At 37.2% G+C, this 20,854-nt stretch overlaps 1 protein-coding gene across 13 annotated transcripts in view; it reads right to left on the reverse strand.

Moving 5' to 3' along the window:
- Positions 1-676: 676 nt before the first annotated feature.
- The window catches only part of MFSD8 (major facilitator superfamily domain containing 8), a 48,529-nt gene continuing 28,351 nt past the window's right edge, over positions 677-20,854 (reverse strand). For 7 of the 13 annotated variants that reach the window (XM_054485075.2, XM_054485071.2, XM_054485073.2 and 4 more), the window contains 5 exons: positions 15,878-15,986; positions 13,579-13,713; positions 4,719-4,822; positions 4,383-4,630; positions 677-3,696 (listed from right to left, as the gene is read on the reverse strand). In XM_054485075.2, coding sequence (XP_054341050.1) covers positions 3,490-3,696; positions 4,383-4,630; positions 4,719-4,822; positions 13,579-13,713; positions 15,878-15,986 — 803 coding nt within the window. In that variant the 3' untranslated portion in view covers positions 677-3,489. Of the gene's footprint in view, positions 4,631-4,718; positions 4,823-13,578; positions 13,714-15,877; positions 15,987-20,854 lie in introns of all 13 variants that reach the window. The other 6 variants (XM_063664113.1, XM_063664115.1, XR_008502078.2 and 3 more) reach the window with 5 other exon arrangements.

Below are 20,854 nucleotides of genomic sequence, written 5' to 3' on the forward strand. Positions count from 1 at the left end.
GTGGTCCTCTTCGTACAACATGGACAGCATCTGAAAATAAAGTCAAGCAGAGACATGTAGAACCCAAAGAAAAGGGTCCTGATGACATTTGGACTCTAGCTCCAACCATGCCTACATAGAACTCTTAAACTCTTAGTTGCACAAGAAGTCTTAATACTTGGGGCCTACAAGGCCTTGCATTGTCCCTTTATAGACTGAGCTAAAATTAGGCTTCTTCTCAACCACTATACTCCACCCACCTTGGACCTATTTTTAGTTCTGTGAAAGCTCCAAGATCTTCCCACCTCCAGGGCTTTGTACACACTGCCTTCTGCCTGAAAAGTACCTGTCCCACTCTTCACCAATCCAAATTGTTCTCTTCCACCAGGTCTTAGCTTATCATTTCTTCTGGAGAAACATGCCTGACTCTCCTGTTCAGGTCAAGTTCCCTGTTAATCATATTCACCCTCATAGCTTCTATGCTTCTCTCTCATCACCCTTCCCTCAATCAAAATCATCTGTGAAATCATCTTGTGAATATCTGACTTTCTTGCTGGTACATAAGCCTCACGAAGGTCAGAGCTCTGTGTGTTTTGTTTACCGCACAATCCCCCAAATGACATTGTAATTGGCACATAGTGGGTACCCCCTCAAATATGTACTGAAAGACAACTGAATAAAGTTTTAAAGCTTAAGGTACATATGCAAAATAATCTTGTTTATTAGAAAATGAACGTTCACAATGTAAAGTAGAAATTAAATTACAAATAAGTCTTCAATAGTCAAAAATGGTGCCCAGAATTTCTTCTCAAAATAAGTTAATCTATTCTTAAACAGATGCAGATAAGTAGTTTATCCTTGTCAAAACAAAAAATTAACAGATTTCACTTTATGTAAGAGATAAGTTTTATACGAACAAGAAGAATTTTTAAATGTAAAGCTGAACAAGATAGAATGGAGATGCTTTGTGAAGTTATAAATCCCTTCAAAATATGAAAATCATCCTTTCAAGTTTAAATTTGTTTTCAAAAACATATTTTCTCTTCTTAAATAAGTACTACTGTTAACAATATATCATACCTTAAAATCTCCTGTTGTCATTTTCTCTTTATACGCAACTTGGCCTACTCAAGAAGACATCAACAGAGTGATTTTTTTTCCTCAAACTTTACCTCCTTGCTCTTTTCCCAATCCCATGTTACTTCCTTTCGCCTTCTTTTGTGCCAAGATGAGCAAGGTATAATCCTCCAAAGAAGAAAATGGTCCAAAGAAAATGCTCCCAATAAAAAGGAAAGTAAGTCATTTATGCAAGGTTATCTAAATTTTAATCAATATTATAAACCTTTGAAAGCTGGGAAACTTTTCTGTTATATTCTTGCTGGAAACAGGCTATTATGCTAAGACAAAAGCTCCAGTCAGTGGGCTTATGTTGCCCAAATATTTCTGCTAATAGGAGTCACTGGTATAGTTAAGTTACCCTACGATTAGTAATTAATTGAAACTGCAACTTTCTGGGATATTTTCCTCACTATGAAAAATCAAGTGGTTAAGACTGTGGACTTTAAGGATAGACTGTTACTTAGACAAGTAACTTTTCTGTGCCTCCATTCTTTCATCTGTAAAATTGGAATAATAATAGTATTTTCATTCCATAAGACTGCTGTAAGAATTAAATTGTATGTTACACATTACCCGGAATGTGGAAAGCACTCCACAAATTTTGCTCTTATCATTTTCATCATTACCATTATTCTTGTTATTTTTGTCATGCACACTATGCAAACCAAGGGTAGAGTTTACTCTTCAAGATTAGAAGTGGCCCAAAAAATGTAAGACAGAGAAAGCAGCTGCACAATAGCAGGTAAGAGGGATCCCAGACTTGACTAAATAGCCAGAAACCTGGCTACAGTTCTGAGAAATCTATGGAAGCAGTCTTGCTATGGGCGGCAGAGGAGAGTGAAAACAGTCTTCAAAATTTAATCGTAGAATAATTCTATCAAATTAAGCCCTTTATTAGAGCTGAAAAAATTGAGTTTAAGAGCACAGCAAGTTTAGCATAAAGTGCAGATTATACAGTTTTAAATTTTTGTTTTTATTTTATTTTTTGTAGAGACAGGGTCTCACTTTGTTTCCCAGGCTGGTCTTGAATTCCTGGCCTCAAGCAATCCTCCTGCCTTGGCCTTCCAAAGTGCTGGGATTACAGGCGTGAGACACTGCACCCAACCTATAAAGTGCAGATTATATAGTGTTTATTCTCAGATTTGAAAATATTTCTAACTTAAAGTAGAAAACATTTGGAAAAGTGTTTAGAAATATTTTTGCATTTTCTGTAACAGTGCTTATCAATACACACAGTTATCTACTAGTTCCTTTTATCAGCGCTCAACTTATGTAGAGGTAGAAGTTAAACATACAGTGTTATTTAGCCAACTTCAGGTAAACTCAGTAAATTGTTAGATTAAAGCCATTTTGCCTCAAATACTTATTAGCCTGACTAGGTTGGGGCTGTCAGGGATCATCCAAATTAAAAATCCAACTAAAATTCTGCAGCTCTAAACAGCTATGCAGACATAGATTGAAAACTGTTGTGTTCCTCCCCGCCACTACTGAGAGATGGGAAAAATTAAAGTAAATTAATTAATGTTTTACTAATTAAAGTAAATGTTGTTCTCCAGTTTAAGGGGGTTGAAAAATAGCAATAATTTTAAGAAACCATTTACTGTTTTGTATATATATACAATAACACATATCTGGATTATGTTTCTAATGCAAATTATTGGCATTTGAAAGAAAGTAGGTATCCCCATTAGGCTAATAGGCAGTGAAGTATCTTGATCTCTTAATCCTCTGTATTGCTCAAATATTAGCATTATTCATACTCATTTATTAATGTAGGGGTTACTTAGTGAAACCCTGAACTAAAATAAGGCAGAGGTGCAGTACTAGAAGAAAGACTCATAGAAGGCAAGGTAGGATGTTAGGCATGCTAAACAGAAAATATAAGTGTTATATAATTTTTATTTCATAAGTGAACTTGATAATAGAAAATGCTTTTTTTAATAAATAAAAAGTAGGTGTCTGATTAAAAATATCTCTACTTGGGTAGAGGTATTTAAAATTCTATAATTTTATTCTGCTATGGCTAATTTTTACAGAACCCTCTTTCTGGTTCCACTGTATATTATTTTAATGACACTTCTGCAGTTGGTATTAAGCATACAACTTCACATTTATTCATCATTGTCCATTCACTCATTAGTTCATGCAACCACAAAAAGGTATTATAAGAATAATATTTCATTTCTGAGGTAAGGAAATTATGATCTAGTATGTTTTTATATAACCTACTATTCACAATGACATGTAAAATTCTCTCTGTTGTTCTTGTTCTTCAAAATCTGCAGTATCTGTAGTCTGATTCTTGGAAGCTGGCTCACCGCAATTGTCTAGCAGAGCTTTAGACCAGAAAGTGCCACACAGCAAGTAGTTTCCATCACAGTCTTAACTAGTTTATTCCTGAATCCTCCCATATCTTACAGAAAGAGCAATGAGTCTTTTGTAAACCACTCCCAGGAGGGTGATGGTGAGCACTATTATTCCACACACCAGGCTGAATGCCCATCGTGGTCCCCAGTGAGCATACACTTGGCTGATGAACATAGGCCCAAGAATCCGGGCTCCACTTCCAGATGCTGTTAACCAGCCCATGTATACACCCTGTTGGGGGTGAAATGGAGGACAAGCAGATTGATATTGGGGTTTAGTTATTTAAAAGCAAAGAAATGGTATTACCAAACTACAGCAAACTTACAAGAATCGTTTCTGCATCTTTTACTTTTAAATTAAACATAAAATGCCTCCTATAAATATAGCATTTGATATTAAGTCAGATTAAGAAAAATAAAAGGAGTGTAAAGGGAAAAACTTAATGTCTGCCGAAGCCCTGGGAATAATAAAATTGATTAAAATACCTTTTAAAGCTAACATTTATTTTGTACCTGCTACATGCCAGTCACTGAGGTAGGTGCTTTACATACATCATTTGTAATGTTCACAAGTTTCGATGACAGGTGTTATGCCTGTTTGACAAAGGTAGAAGCTGCAACTCAGAAAGTTCAAGTAACTTGTTCAAGAGGTTTGAAGCCATATTTGGCTGACTCCACTTTGCCACTTTACACTCTACCACAATGCCACTCCTACAACTTCTGTATCCAAAACTATAACCCACATAACCTACCCAAGAATGAACTTTATAGAAGTTGTGGGATTTTTAAAAATTTTAAATGCTGAATATGATAAAAATCCCTCAAATCAGTCTGTGTAAAAATAGAGAATGGCAGCAAAAAATGTGAGTGCTTACAAGTATATTTTCTATAATTGCAATGTCAGGGTACCTGGCTTACCTGAGGTTTTGGTCCTAGAATTTTTGAATACAGAGTATAGGACATAAGATTGCAGGCTGGATAGCCTAATCCCATTAGCACAACTGATGTAAGGAACTGGGCCAGATGAATCACCGGGGTGTAGAGGCACCAGGCTTGTTCAATCGAGCAACCAGTTGGTCTTTCATTGTCATCCTCCATTGGAGACTTCCAAAGACCAATAATAATTTCCCCAAATGTGGTATTAGGGACTGAATTATTGTGCAAATCTGTAAAAACAAAACCATTGCAGTGCATTACTTGTTGATTTTAGATAAATAACAGAGGTTAACATTATAGAATTACGTATGGCTATACCTTCCCACTGTATTTTGGGAAGCTGATTTCCCCAAGGTAACAAGATAAAGAAGCCAACCCATACAACGATGAGTCCTCCCAGTAGAATAGCACGCTCGCCAATCCTGTTAAAGAACAGAAACTCTGTAATTTTAAAATGAAACATTATAACATAGCTTCATTACTTTCATAATTTTAAAAACTAAAAATAATATCTTGTACTTTTAGTGATATATCCATTAAAAAGAATGCTAAATATAATTTTCCACTAAAAATAACCAGGACTCCTGAAAAATGGCTGACTTAAGGTCTGGGACACAAAAAGTAGATGAGCTCAGATCTTTCACAGCAAAAAGCACAGAAGTTATCAGTGACTACTAGGTCATGAGTCTTTTTGACTCAGCCAATTTGAAGAAGCTGGCCAAAAATGTGACAATGTGAGTACCAAAACAGAATAATAATGGCAATGGATTGAAACACACAAAAAGTATTATCATCTGTGGCCTGGTGTAGTGGCTCACGCCTATAACCCCAGTACTTTGGGAGGCCAAAGCGGGAGGACTGCTTGATGCCAGAAGTTCAAAACCAGCCTGGGCAACATAGCAAGACCCCATCTCTACAAAAAATTTAAAAAATTAGCCGGGATGGTATTTAGTGCCCGTAGTTCTAGCTGCTTAGGAGGTTGAGGCAGGAGGATTACTTGAGCCCAGGAGGTCAAGGCTGCAGTGAGCTGTGATGGCACCACTGCACTCCAGACTGGGTGACAGAGCAAGACCCTGTCTCCAAAAAAAAAAAAAAAAGTGTTATAATCTATGAATTCATAATATATTAAAATAAAGTACTCTTTTGTCAGTTTTTGAGGATGTTAGGGAAACAAAAGAAAATAATCAAGCCTTTATCCTGCCTTTCCTATACAACTGTAGCTCAGGTTAACCAAATAGTTGGTGAGGGAAAGATTCTCTTTATGGTAAGTATTCTAGCAAATAAAGGAATGATAGAATTAAAATACCAGAATTTTGCAATGATTCATTAATGAATTAATGCATCTATGGAATAATCAGCGGCTACTTACATGTTAAGAAGAGATTAAAAAAACATTATATTTCTTCTGATATAAGCACATATCCCCACCTATAAAGTATTCTTGCCAAAAAATTGAACCCAAATTTCATCAAGCTTCTAGATGCAAGTACTAGTTTTTAAGAAATACAGCAATCTTGTCATCTGCAAACAGACAATTTGACTTCCTCATTTCCTAATTGAATACCCTTTATTTCTTTCTCTTGCCTGACTGCCCTGGCCAGAACTTCCAATACTATGTTGAATAGGGGAGGTGAGAGAGGGCATCCTTGTCTTGTGCCAGTTTTCAAAAGGAATGCTTCCAGTTTTTGCCCATTCAGTATGATACTGCCTGTGGGTCTGTCATAAATAGCTCTTATTATTTTGAGATACGTTCCATCAATATCAGTTTATTGAGTGTTGTTAGCATGAAGGAGTGTTGAATTTTATCAAAGGCCTTTTCTGCATCATTGAGATAATCGTGGTTTTTGTCACTGGTTCTGTTTATGAGATGGATTACATTTATTGATTTGTGTATGTTGAACCAGCCTTGCATCAGGGATGAAGCAGATTTAATCGTGGTGGATAAGCTTTTTGATGTGCTGCTGAATTCAGTTTGCCAGTATTTTATTTTTTTATTTTATTATTATTATTATTTTTTGAGATGGAGTCTCGCTCTGTCACCCAGGCTGGTATGCAGTGGCGTGAACTTGGCTCACTGCAAACTCCGCCTCCCAGGTTCATGCCATTCTCCTGCCTCAGCCTCCCAAGTAGCTGGGACTACAGGTGCCTGCCACCACGCCTGGCTAATTTTTTTGTATTTTTAGTAGAGATGGGGTTTCACTGTGTTAGCCAGGATGGTCTCGATCTCCTGACCTCGTGATCCACCCAACTTCAGCCTCACAAAGTGCTGGGATTATAGGCGTGAGCCACCGCACCTGGCCTGGGTTTGCCAGTATTTTATTGAGGATTTTCGCATCGATGTTCATCAGGGATATTGGCCTTAAATTTTCTTTTTTGTGTGTGTCTCTGCCAGGTTTTGGTATCAGGATGATGCTGGCCTCATAAAATGAGTTAGGGAGGAGTCCCTCTTCTTCTATTGTTTGGCATAGTTTCAGAAGGAATGGAGTTTCAGAAGGAATGGAAACTTTGTAACTCTGGTAGAATTTGGCTGTGAATCCATCTGGTCCTGGGCTTTTTTTGGTTGGTAGGCTATTAATTACTGCCTCAATCTCAGAACTTATTATTGGTCAATTCAGGGATTCGACTTCTTCCTGGTTTAGTCTTGGGAGGGTGTATGTGTCCAGGAATTTATCCATGTCTTCTAGATTTTCTATTTTATTTGCGTAGAGTTGTTTATAGTATTAGAGAATACTATGGTATTCTCTGACAGTAGTTTGTATTTCTGTGGGACCAGTGGTGCCCAAAATCTCCTTAAGCTGATAAGCAACCTCAGCAAAGTCTCAGGATAAAAAATCAATGTGCAAAAATCACAAGCATTCCTATACACTAATAACAGACAAACAGAGAGCCAAATCAAGAGTGAACTGCCATTCGCAATTGCTACAAAGAGAATAAAATATCTAGGAATACAACTTACAAGGGATGTGAAGGACCTCTTCAAGGAGAACTACAAACCACTGCTCAAGGACATAAGAGAGGACACAAACAAATGGAAAAATATTCCATGCTCTTGGACAGTAAGAATCAATATTGTGAAAATGGCCATATGTCCAAAGTAACTTATGGATTCAATGCTATCCCCATCAAGCTACCATTGACTTTCTTCACAGAATTAGAAAAAAACTACTTTAAATTTCATATGGAACCAAAACAGAGCCTATATAGCCAAAACAATCCTAAGCAAAAAGAACAAAGCTGGAGACATCACAATACCTGACTTCAAACTACACTACAAGGCTACAGTAACCAAAACAGCATGGTTCTTGTACCAAAACAGATATACAGACCAAAGGAACAGAATAGAGGCCTGAGAAATAACGCCACACATCCACAACCATCTGATCTTTGACAAACCTGACAAAAACAAGCAATAGGGAAAGGATTCCCTATTTAATAAATGGTGTTGGGAAAACTGGCTTGCCATAAGCAGAAAACTGAAACTGGGCCCCTTCTTTATACCTTATACAAAAATTAACTCAAGATAGATCAAAGACATAAACATAAGACCTAAAACCATAAAAACCCTAGAAGAAAACCTAGGCAATACCATTCAGGATATAGGCATGGGCAAAGACTTCATGACTAAAACACCAAAAGCAATGGCAACAAAAACCAAAATTGGTAAATGGGATCTAATTAAACTAAAGAGCTTCTGCACAGCAAAAGAAACTATCATCAGAGTGAACAAGCAACCTACAGAATGGGAGAAAATTTCTGCAATCTATCCATCTGACAAAGGGCTAATATCCATAATCTACAAGGAACTTAAACAAATTTACAAGAAAAAAACAACCCCATCAAAAAGTCGGCAAAGGATATGAACAGATGCTTCTCAAAAGAAGACATTTATGCAGCCAACAAACATGAAAAAAAGCTCATCATCACTGGTCATTAGAGAAATGTATATCAAAATCACAATGAGATACCATCTCACACCAGTTAGAGTGGCAATCATTAAAAAGTCAGGAAACAACAGATGCTGGAGAGGATGTGGAGAAATAGGAACACCTTTACACTGTTGGTGGGAGTGTAAATTAGTTCAACCATTGTGGAAGACAGTGTGGCGATTCCTCAAGGATCTAGAACCAAAAATACCATTTGACCCAGCAATCCCATTACTGGGTATATACCCAAAGGATTATAAATCATTCTACTATAAAGACACATGCACATGTATGTTTATTGCAGCACTATTCACAATAGTAAAGACTTGGAACCAACCCAAATGCCCATCAATGACAGACTGGATAAAGAAAATGTAGCACATATACACCATGGAAAACTATGCAGCCATAAAAAAGGATGAGTTCATGTCTTTTGCAGGAACATGGATGAAGCTGGAAACCATCATTCTCAGCAAACTAACACAGGAACAGAAAAACAAAAGCCACATGTTCTCACTCATAAGTGGCAGTTGAACAATGAGAATACATGGACACAGGGAGGGGAACATCACACACAGGGGCCCACTGAGGGGGTGGGGGGCTAGAGGAGGGATAGCATTAGGAGAAATACCTAATGTAGATGATGGGTTGATGGGTGCAGCAAACCACCATGGTACATTTATACCTATGTAACAAACCTGCACATTCTGCACATGTATTCCAGAACTCAAAGTATAATAAAGGCTGGGTGTGGTGGCTCACACCTGTAATCCCAGTACTTTGGGAGGCCGAGGAGGACGGATCATTTGAGGTCAGGAGATCAAGACCATCCAGGCCAACATGGTGAAACCTTGTCTCTACTAAAAATACAAAAATTAGCTGGGTGGGGTGGCACACACCTGTAATCCCAGCTACTCAGACTCGGGAAGCTGAGGCAGGAGAATGGCTTGAACCCGGGAGGTGGAGGTTGTGGTGAGCCAAGATCGCGCCATTGCACTCCCGCCTGGGCAACAAGACGAAACTCCATCTCAAAAAAAAAAAGTATAACAAAAAAAAAGAAAAATATAGCAGAAAGGAAAATGTCTTCAAAACACCAGTGATGCAATCACTAAGATCCAAAATGTGGGAAACTATAGCGCAAAAATCCTGGTTTCTTCAATTTGTAAGAGGAAAAGAGAAAAAAAACAGAGATGGGGAAGAAACTTATTGATTAAAAGAGACTTAAGAAACTTAAGAGCCTGAGTCTAGTGAACATACTGAAAAACAAATACAACAAAACAAAGCCAAAAAACACTTGAGACAGTGGAGAAAATTTGAATGTTACCTGAATATGTGATTATATTAATAAATTACTTTTTTGGATGAGATAATATCATTAACTTTAGAGACACATACTGAAATATTTATGGAAGATATGAAATGATGCCTAGGATCAGCTTCAAAATAATCCAGGTACAGGGGAAAGAGAGTGTGGAATAGCTAGAGGTAGAGATGGAACAGGATTGTCTAAGTGCTTATAATTGTTGAAGCTGGGTAATGGATATTGGAGATTCAGTATATGATGCTCTCTAGACTTTGGTATATGTTGGAAATTCTGCATAACAGTAAAACATAAAAACAAAACCAAAGTCTTCCAAAATACATGCATAAAAACTAAACAACCAACCAACCAACAAAAACCCAATGACTTCCATCGCCCTCAGAATACCAACAGGCTTCACATCTTTCTAACCTAATTTATCATTTGCCTTTTCCCTCACTCTGTTCTTGTCAAACCAGCCTTTCTGCTTGTTCCTTAAACACACAAAGCTCAGCCTTCCCGAGGAAGAGAGTTCCAGGCCATTGCATGGCTCTTTGCTGACTTCACTAAGGTCTCAGCTTAAATGTAACTTCCTCATATATACCTTCCTTGAGCAGTGTATCAAATACAACATTTCCCCACTTCCCAGCCCTGCCCTTGTCACTCCTTATTCTTTTCTCTTCTATTCTTCTTTGTAGTACTTACCACTATCTGACTTCACATTTGTGTTTGCTGGCTTTCCCCCTACTGGAATACACGTGCTTTGAGGGGATGGTATTGGACATTCTATAAGAATGTGTATCAGCAGCACTGCTCTACTTCTGTAGCAAGATGTAATGTACTTCCTATTAACTTTGAATATAAATATATGTCTATCTTATATCTTGATCCCTCTACTTGGCTCCATAAGGACAAGAATTCTCATAGTACCCCCATAGCACTGAACCTGATACACTGATTTAACATTTGTTGATTAATTTCAGAACCTTATTAAAGTACATACAGTCTCTGACTTATGAGTGTCCAACTTAGAATTGTTCAGCTTTACAACAGTAGGAAAGTGATACTCATTCAGTAGAAACCACACTTCAAATTTTGAATTTTGGTATTTTTCCAGACTAGTGATCTGTGGTATGATACTGCTTCATGATGCTGGACAGCAGCAGACAGCCACAGCTCCTAATCAGCCACATGATCACAAAGGTAAACATCCAATACTATAATCTACAGTATACTGTATTTGGCAAATTACATGAGATATCCAACACTTTATTATAAAATACGCTTTGTGTTAGATGATTTAGCCAAACTGAAAACTAATGTGAGTGTTGGAGCGTGTTTAAAGTAGGCTAAGCTAAGCTACAATGCTCCGTAGGTTAGGTGTATTAAATGTTTTTTTTGTTTCTCGCTTTTTTGAGATGGAATTTCACTCTTGTCATCGAGGCTGGAATGCAATGGCTCACTGCAACCTCCACCTCCTGGGTTCAAGCGATTCTTGTGCCTCCACCTGTGGAGCAGCTGTGATTACAGGCACTGGCCACCACACCCAGCTAAGTTTTGTATATTTAGCTATGACAGGGTTTCACCACGTTGGCCAGACTGGTCTCGAACTCCTGACCCCAAATGATCCAGCTGCCTTGGCCTCCCAAAATGCTGGGATTACAGGCATGAGCCACTGCACTGGGCCCTCAAAATGATTCTTTTAAACAGTGAATAGACATTCTCAAAAGAAGACATACAAAAGACCACTAGGTATATAAACCATCTTCGACATCACTAATCATCAGAGAAAAAAAACCACAATTAGGTATTCTCTCAACCCAATTAAAATGGCCTTAATCAAAAAGAGGGAATAATGGATGCTGGCGAGGATGTAGAGAAAGGGGAACCCTTGTATACTGTTGGTGGGAATGTAAATTAGTAAAACCACTATGGAAAACAGTACAAAAGTTCCTCAAAAAAACTTAAAATGGAACTGCCATATGAACCAGCAATCCCATTACTAGGTATATATCTAAAAGAAATGAAATCAATATATCAAAGACACATCTGCACTCCCATGTTCATTTCAACACTATTCACAATAGTCAAAATATGAAACCAACCTAAGTGCCCATCAATGGATGAATGGATAAATGTGGTGTATATATATACAAGGGAATATTATTCAGCCATTAAAACCATGAAATCCCATCATTTGGGGTAACATAGATGGAATTCATGGTCATTATGTTAAGTGAAATAAGCCAAGCACAGAAAGACAAATTATCACATGTTCTCACTCATATGGGAGCTAAAAAAGTGAATCTCAGGTCAGCAGCGGTGGTTCACGCCTGTAATCCCAGCACTTCGGGGGGCTGAGGCAGGCGGATCATGAGGTCAGGAGATCGAGACCATCCTGGCTAACATGGTGAAACCCGTCTCTACTAAAAATAAAAAAAAAAAATTAGCCAGGTGTGATGGCATGTGCCTGTAGTCCCAGCTACTTGGGAGGCTGAGGCACGAGAATCGCTGGAACCCAGGAGGTGGGGGTTGCAGTGAGCTGAAATCACGCCACTGCACTCCAGCCTGGGCAACAGAGCGAGACTCCATCCCAAAAAAAAAAAAAAAAAAAAAAAAAAGAATCTCATGAAGATAGAGTAGATCGGTGAGCCCAGGAAACACAGCAAGATCTTGTCTCTACAAAAAGTTAAAAAAAAAAAAAAAAAAAAAATAGCCAGGCATTATGGCACACGCCTGTAGTCCTAACTATTCAGAAGGCTGAGACAGGAGGATTGCTTCAGCCCAGGGGTTTGAGGCTGCCATGAGCTATGATCACTCCACTCCACTCCATCCTGGGCAACAGAGTGAGACACCATCTTTTACAAAAAGAAAAAAAAAAGAAGAAAAGAAAGAAAGAAAAGAGATTAGACTGGTAGTTACCAGAGGCCAGGAATAATAGCGGGAAGGAGGCAATAAACAATAGTTGATTAATGGGTACAAATACACAGTTAGAAGAAATAAGTTTTCAATAGCTCAGTAGGGTGACTATAGTTAGCAATAATTTAGTGTACATGTCAAAAGCTAGAAAAGAGTAATTCAAATCTTCCTAGCATAAAGAAAAGGTAAATATTTAAAGTGATGGTATCCCAATTATCTTGATTTGATCTTTATACATTATATGAATGTATCAAATTATCACACATACCCCAAACATATGTACATCTATCATGTATCAATTAAAAAACACTTTTGCTGGGCGCAGTGGCTCATGCCTGTAATCCCAACACTTTGGGAGACTGAGGCTGCAGGACTGCTTGAGCCCAGGAACGAGACTAGCCTGGGCAACATAGTGAGATATTATCTCCACAAAAAATAAAAATAAAAGAAATTAGCCAGGTGTGGTGGTCATGCCTGTAGTCCAGCTACTCAGGAGGCTGAGATGAGAGGATCACTTGAGCCCATTAGGCTGCACTGAGCCCTGATTGCACCACTGCATTCCAGTATGGGTAACAAAACGAGACCTTCTCTCAAAAAAAAAAAACTGTCGTGTGGTCTGGGAAATGACACAAATTTTATTTGCCATGATGATGATATAGAATATATATACTGTGGATAGAAGTTCTAGGATAAATTTGGTCATCTTAACCAAGATTTTCCAAACTTAACCACTGAATCTTTTTTGTTGCACAATATATATTACAATACAGTAGAACAATGGTTTATGAAATATACTTTCAGGAAAACATAATAGACAAAAGATAAATAAGAGTCAATTATATACTTTGTGAGAAATTTTGTTTTACCAAAGAAATGCTGTAGGGTATAAAAATATTATAATTTCTTAATAAATTGTAAATTTGTATGCAAAAAAAAAGCTTTAAATTATTTTCCTGGTACATCCCTTTGACTTGTTAGCTCTGTTTTTTGTTTTATTTTTTAAAAATAGACATAAAACCAAAAACACTTAACTTACTTTTTGGAAAGTAACTTAACTCCTAAGAAAATAACAACTGCTTCAACCCCAAGAGCAGCAAGTATTATGCCATTATATAACACAGCTTGTTCTTGAGTCCAGGCATACATATCCATTGTTAATGGAGTAATGATGCTAAGAAAAAAAAAAAAAATTCTTATTTTATTTAAATCACAGTAACTGTTATACTTAGAGTGAAGTGTAAGTTTTAATAATGACAGCTACACATTCAAGAATGTGCATGCCTTTTAGCAATGACAACAGACCTAAGCAAAATTTTGAACACATTTTAAGCATTTGTTGTTACATACCTAAGTTACTAAGTCTGCCTACTCATATTTTACTTCCTAATGTTTATTTTAATTATATAACTAATATACAGCCATATTACAGAAAGTCTGAAACAAAGGAAAAGGAAACAAACCACACCAATCATAATGCCTATCATTCTAACATTACTAAATAATCATGGTTATATTTTTAATTAAATTGGTCTCTTTCAATGCAATAATGTTATATTAAGTTATCAGAATATACTGGATTTTTGAATGTATATATTTTTCTCTTTACCTCTCAATGTCTCTTCCTTTACATGACTATATCCTTCCTTGCCAAGTTTCTCTCCCTACATTCGATCTCTATTAACTGACTACAAAATGCAATTTATATTTATTGTTTATTATTATTATTTTTGAGATGCCAAAGTCTCACTCTGTCACCTGGGCTGGAGTGCAGTGGCACGATCTCGGCTCACTGCAACCTCCATCTCCTGGGTTCAAGCAGTTCTCCTGCCTCAGCTTCCTGAGTAGCTGGGACTACATGCGCCCACCACCATACCCAGCTAATTTTTGTATTTTTAGTACAGACAGGGTTTCACCCTATGGCCAGGCTGGTCTTGAACTCCTGACCTCAAGTGACATACCTGCCTCAGCCTCCCAAAGTGCTGCAATTACAGGCGTGAGCCACCGCACCCAGTCTGAAATTTATTTAACATTGTTTAATTGGTATGTTACTGTTTAATGGGTATGGAGCTTCTGTTTAGGATGATGAAAACATTCTGGAAATAGCTAGTAGTCATGGTTGCACAACATTGTGAATGCACTTAATGCTACTGAACTGCATACCTTAAAAAGAGCTAACATGATAGTGCCAGGCGCGAAGGCTCACGTCTGTAATCCCAGCACTTTGGGAGGCCAAGGTGAGCAAATCACTTGAGCCCAGGAGTTCGAGATCAGCCTGGGCAACATGGGGAAATCCTGTCTCTACAAAAAATATAAACAAATTAGCTGAGCATGGTGGCGCATGCCTGTGGTCCCAGCTACTTAGGGGGCTGAGGCTGGAAGGTCACCTGAGCCCAGGAGGTCAAGGCTGCAGTGAGCCATGATCGCACCACTGCACTCCAGCTTGGGTGACAGAGTGAGACCCTGTCTCAAAACAAAACAAAAAAAGTTAACACGATAAATTTTATGTTATGTATATTTTCGCACAATAAAAAATTGCCCCTAAAATATCAGGTGAGCTGGAACTTTCATATATCTCAATAATTTTGAAAATAAAAACACAAAGCAAACCTAAAAGTACTAACATAAAAATGACACAATGTATTAACGAGTAAATAAACCAAGTTGTCAAATGATAATATCACATAATCTATGCAAGTTTAATAGATACATGTATATACATACACTCTTATACATACATAGGAAAAATGTTTGAAAAAATACAAACTAAAGTATTAGCAGTGGTTACTTTCACAGAAAGGAGTGGATATAGAAATACAGTTGTAATATTTGGGATTTGAATGTACTATTTTTATAATTTCATGGAAAGTTATTTTAAAAATAAAAGAGCCATATGATACAGGTCAATAAAGCCTGCACAAGGCAGAGATTTTGTAATATACTAGGTTTTTCTTCAAGGTCAGGTATTGAGTTAAAATTACCAGACTGAATCATACATATATATACATATATGTAGGAAATTATAGAGCTTAAGGATAATTAAATCATGGCATTAAAGTTTTATAACTGTATTTATCATAAAATTCAGATGAAAGAGGGAAAGAGTAGTGAAACAGATTCTTTTATAAGAAAATAAGATAAGGTAGTAAGATTATGGACAAATAATTAACTACATTCAAGTTAAAAGCAACAAAATGTATATACATTTTTTACATCATGGTAAGAAAAATTTGCCTTACATAAGATTTTCAATAACATCTATATGCCTAATTAACACTGCATTAAGAAATAAAGATTAAAACATAATCTGATTTAGATGAAGATGGAATAAAACTTACGTTTCAAAAAGGGCAAAGATAAATAGAGCCACAAAAAACAGAACATTGATGGCCACAACAGCAACCTGGTCAATATTTCCTTGGGGAACCTGAGCTTCATCTGTACTTGCTGTAGGGAAATAGGAGAAAAATTACATTAACTATACATCTAATTTTTCTTATGACATTAAAGTAATGTAGAAATTACATTGTAGCAAAATTTATAAATAAACATTTAAAAAAATTTTTAGGCTTCAAAGTAGTTTAATAATAAGATAATTTATTTGTTTATTTTTATTTTTTGAGACAGGGTCTCACTTTGTCACCCAGACTAGAGTGCAGTGTCATGATCACAGCTCACTGCAGCCTTGACCTCCCCAGGCTCAGGTGATCCTCCTACCTCAGACTCCCAAGAAGCTAGGGCTACAGGCATGTACTACCACGCCCAGCTAATTTTTATATTTTTTGTAGAGATGAGGTTTCACCATGCTACCCAGCCTGGGCTCGAACTCCTGAGCTCAACCAGTCCGCCCACCTTGGCCTCCCAAAGTGTTGGGATTACACGTGTGAGCCACTGTGCATGGCCGACAATAAGATAATTTATATGACAGAAATAATTTTTAAATGGCATTTAAAAGCAAGGTGAATTTTCTTCCCCAGAGATATACTTCAATCCTGTTATCTTAAGAAATACTCAGATGTATTTTGTACTTGGTATATCTCAATCCAAAAACAGGAATGTAATTTATAGAACTCTGTAACATAGTGATCTCAGACTAAATATATTTGCTTTAAATTTCAACTGCAGATTTTTTCCACCTTACTTAAATCTTAGACTTACAAGAATTTCATGAAGAACTCCAGTGGTTTATTAAATCAGTTCCCAGTTCTATGATTTACTTCAATGGATACATATTTTGAATTTCAGTGTTACATGAAATTAGTATTCATGGCCAGGAGTGGTGGCTCATACCTGTAATCCCAGCACTATGGGAGGCCAATGCAGGTGGATCACCTGAGGTCAGAGGTTTGAGACCAGCCTGACCAACATGGCAAAACCCCACCTCTACTAAAAATACAAAAAAAAAATTAGCCGGGCGTGGTGCCGCACACCTGTAATCTCAGCCACTTGAAAGGCTGAGGCACAAGAATTGCTTGAACCAGGAGACTGAGGTTGCAGTGAGCCAAGATTGAGCCACTGCACTCCAGCCTGGGTGACAGAGACTCTGTCTCGAAAAATAAATAAATGAATAAATAACAAGAAATTAGTATTCGTAAAGATCCTTATGTTATCATTACCATTTAAAAAACCCCTATCATTTATATTTCTGCAAAGAAATAATAAGAATTTCATGGTGGTTTTATAAATAAGGAAGACAAAGTAAGTGTACTGACTTCTCATCTTGAACAACGCCTTAATACACATTAAGCTATTCTTGATGTAACTGAGAATCATGTAGACATATTAATCTACTCATACATATTCATCACACTGTTTTGTAATTTATCCACTTATTCAGAATAAAATAGTTTTTTTACACAAATAAATACCAAAATAAGCCAGGTATTTTTTTTTGGCAGGGGGGTATGGAGTCTTAATCTGTTGCCAGGCTGGAGTGCAGAGACCCGATCTCTGCTCAATGTAACCCCCAACTCCCGGGTTCAAGCGATTCTCCTGTCTCAGTCTCCCGGGTAGCTGGGACTACAGCTATTTCTGTATTTTTAGTAGAGATGGGGTTTCACCCTGTTGGTCAGGATAGTCTCAATCTCTTGACCTCATGATCCGCCCGCCTCAGCCTCCCAAAGTGCTGGGATTACAGGCATGAGCCACCACGCCCAGCCTAAGCCAGGTATTAATACATAAAAAATTACAAAAACATGTTTATTTATGCTATCTTAAATTGTGTGTAGTGTCAGTTGTTGCTGGTGTGGGGGGGCTTTCCTAAGATGCAGTAAGTTTCTATGATTTTTTTCATAATGCCTGCTTTTCTATCTCAGGATTCTTGAGAAGGAGTTCCTCCTCCAACAATAAGTAGATTTGGAAATAGTCTGCTATACTTAAAGGGAATTAAGCACCTTGGACGCTCAACATAGCCTTATGACCTTCCTTTGTAATCACACAAAGAGAACTGGCCACCTTTGTCGAGAACCTTTGCCAGGGATAGGCCCTGATGGTTGTGGCTCTTGTACTATTTTGGATAGACCTCTCTAATTCTTAATCACCACCTAGAAGTCAGTCTTTACTCCTTCAAGTCAATATCAATATTGCCCCAAGTCAGACTGGAGTTTGCTTCATAATATGTGGTTAGTTTCCTATAGCCTCTACTCAGTGCTGGCTTCAGTGGGGTATCTCAGAAATGTCGCATCCTAGACTATGGGGATTGACTAGATATCCTAATTATAAATTTTTTAAAAGACTACATTAGTATATGGATTCAAATTCTATGCAATTAGAAATTATAATCCTGTTTCATAATAACCTGTTTAAACTTGAATATCTTTAAATTAAAACAATTATGGAAGTTTTTACCAGACATATTTTATGCAAACACTTATTGAAATTTAAAAATTTTATTTTCTAAAAATTATTTTGAAGTAACTAGTAATCTCATAAAAGAAAACACTACATTTCCTCTAAACTCATTCCCATTTGTACTTTAGAACAGTGCTGCCCAATAGAACTGTGACATGATGGAAATGTTCTTTATCTGTGCTAATACAGTGGCCACTAGCCACATATACCCATTATTGAGCACTTGAAATGTGGCTAGTATGATAGAGAATAATTTCTTAAATTTACTTTATTTAAATAGCCACATGTGGCTAATGGCTACTATATTGGGCAGCATAGCTCTCAATCTTTGCTGCACAAAGTGTGATTTGTAGACCAGAAGCATCACATCACATGGTAGTTTGTTATAAATGCAGATGCTCAGCATCTCACTAGGGTTGCCAGATTTAGTAAATATACAGGAGACCCAGTTAAATTTAAACTTCAGATAAACAATAAGTGTTAATATAAATATGTTCTGTGCCATATTTGAAAGTTAAGTATAAGAATGTTCCATGAAGTATTTGGATTGTATTTATACTTTTTTTGAGACAGAGCCTCACTCTGTCGCCCAGGCTGGAGTACATGGCGTGATATCGGCTCACTGCAACTTCTGCCTCCCAGGTTCAAGCGAGTCTCCTGCCTCAGCCTCCTGAGTAGCTGGGATTACAGGCGCCTGCCACCACACCCAGCTAATATTTATATTTTTAGTAGAGACAGGGTTTCACCATGTTGGCCAGGCTGGTCTTGAACTCCTGACCTCAGGTGATCCACCTGCTTTGGCCTCCCAAAGTGCTGGGATTACAGGCATGCGCCACTGAGCCCAGCTGGATTGCATTAATACTAAAACTTATTTGTTTCCAGGTGCAGTGGCTCACACCTGTAATCCTAGCACTTTGGGAGGCCCAGGCAGGCAGATCACTTGAGTCCAGGAGTTTAAGGCCAGCCTGGACAACATGGCAAGATCCTGTCTCTATTAAAGAAAAAAACAACAACGTTATTTGTTGTTTATTGAAATCCAAATTTAACTGGGTGGGACATATTTATATTAAAACATTATTCAAATTTAATTGGGCATTCTGTGTTTTATTTATTATATATATGTTATATATTTCTATATTTCTTTATTAACTCCCCTATTCTGAGAAGCAATATCCTGTGTTTTATAGGCAACCCTATTATCACCCTAAGCCTAATGAATCAGAATTTGCATCTTAACAAGGTTCCCAGGTGATTTCTAAGCACATTAAAGTAAATGAAGCACTGATGTATATCATTATCCCCTCCAAGTTCTGAAATACTGATTTTTACATATCTTCCCTTTGTGATACCTCTAACTCACCCTCTTAACTTCCTCCTTCGCTTTACCTGATAGCTCCTTGAAGTTAGCATCCTATTTTTTACCTTTGAAAAAAGGAGTTTATACGCACTGCTAGCACTTCACCTCTCATTCTTTATTTTTTATTTTGAAAGTTTTCAAACATATTCTCACATATTCATTCTTCAGATTCAACAATCTTTTGCCACACTTGAATCATCATGCCATCCTTTCTCTCACTCCCTCTTCGCTGCCATAGTGTTTTTCACTGGGTGACTCATAAATTTTTATCTCTAGCTTTTATTTCTACTGTCAAAATTACAAATGCCTGTGGGAATTTTTAGTTGTTCTAGAGTAACAGCATATGAAGCTTGATCCAAATTGAAATCATCTTCTCTTTTCATCCAACCTCCCTTCCTAAATTCTTGTTCTCTCTCATTCTTCCAGGTGATCTAGAATCAAAACCTGGCAGAAATGGTGGCTCTCTCTAATCCTTAATATTCTCTATACAAATCTCTATCTTGATTCCTCCTTCAACAACTCCTACTTATCCCTTCTCCATTCTCAGTCACTGCCCTACTTCAGGCCTAGTCAAAATACTTTTATACTGTCTTCCTGAGTCATCCACACAATGTTCTCTTAAAAAGAAAAACACAAATATTGTACCTATGAAAAGCTTAATAGAGAAATTGTTTAAATTTGTTACTGGCATTGTATTTTTTTCACATTCTGATAGTTTCTTTTACTGACTTTTCAGTAATGAAATTGTTACCAATGAGATATTACCAGTGAGCTATAACCAATCTGGATTAGCCTCTGTATGGCATCAATGTCAAACTTCTCCTAGTTCAAAAACTTACTGTAGCTCCTCACCACTCTGCTCTACTATATTTATCTTCCACTATTTCTTTTGTGAAAATTAAATAAAAGAGCTATGAAAGTACCTGGTAAAATAGTAAAATAATACTATATCTTTTCCACAACTTTATGAACTATTGAGGGCCAGGATCAGTCCTTGCATTCTTTCCCCAAGGAGGATATAATTAGTACCTAAATAACAGGTTTTTTTGGGTAAAATATAGCTACTTACTGGGTTCTCTGACTTATATGAATCAGAGAAGATCTAAAA

Source organism: Pongo pygmaeus, chromosome 3, assembly GCF_028885625.2.
Source record: "Pongo pygmaeus isolate AG05252 chromosome 3, NHGRI_mPonPyg2-v2.0_pri, whole genome shotgun sequence".
Taxonomy (NCBI): domain Eukaryota; kingdom Metazoa; phylum Chordata; class Mammalia; order Primates; family Hominidae; genus Pongo; species Pongo pygmaeus.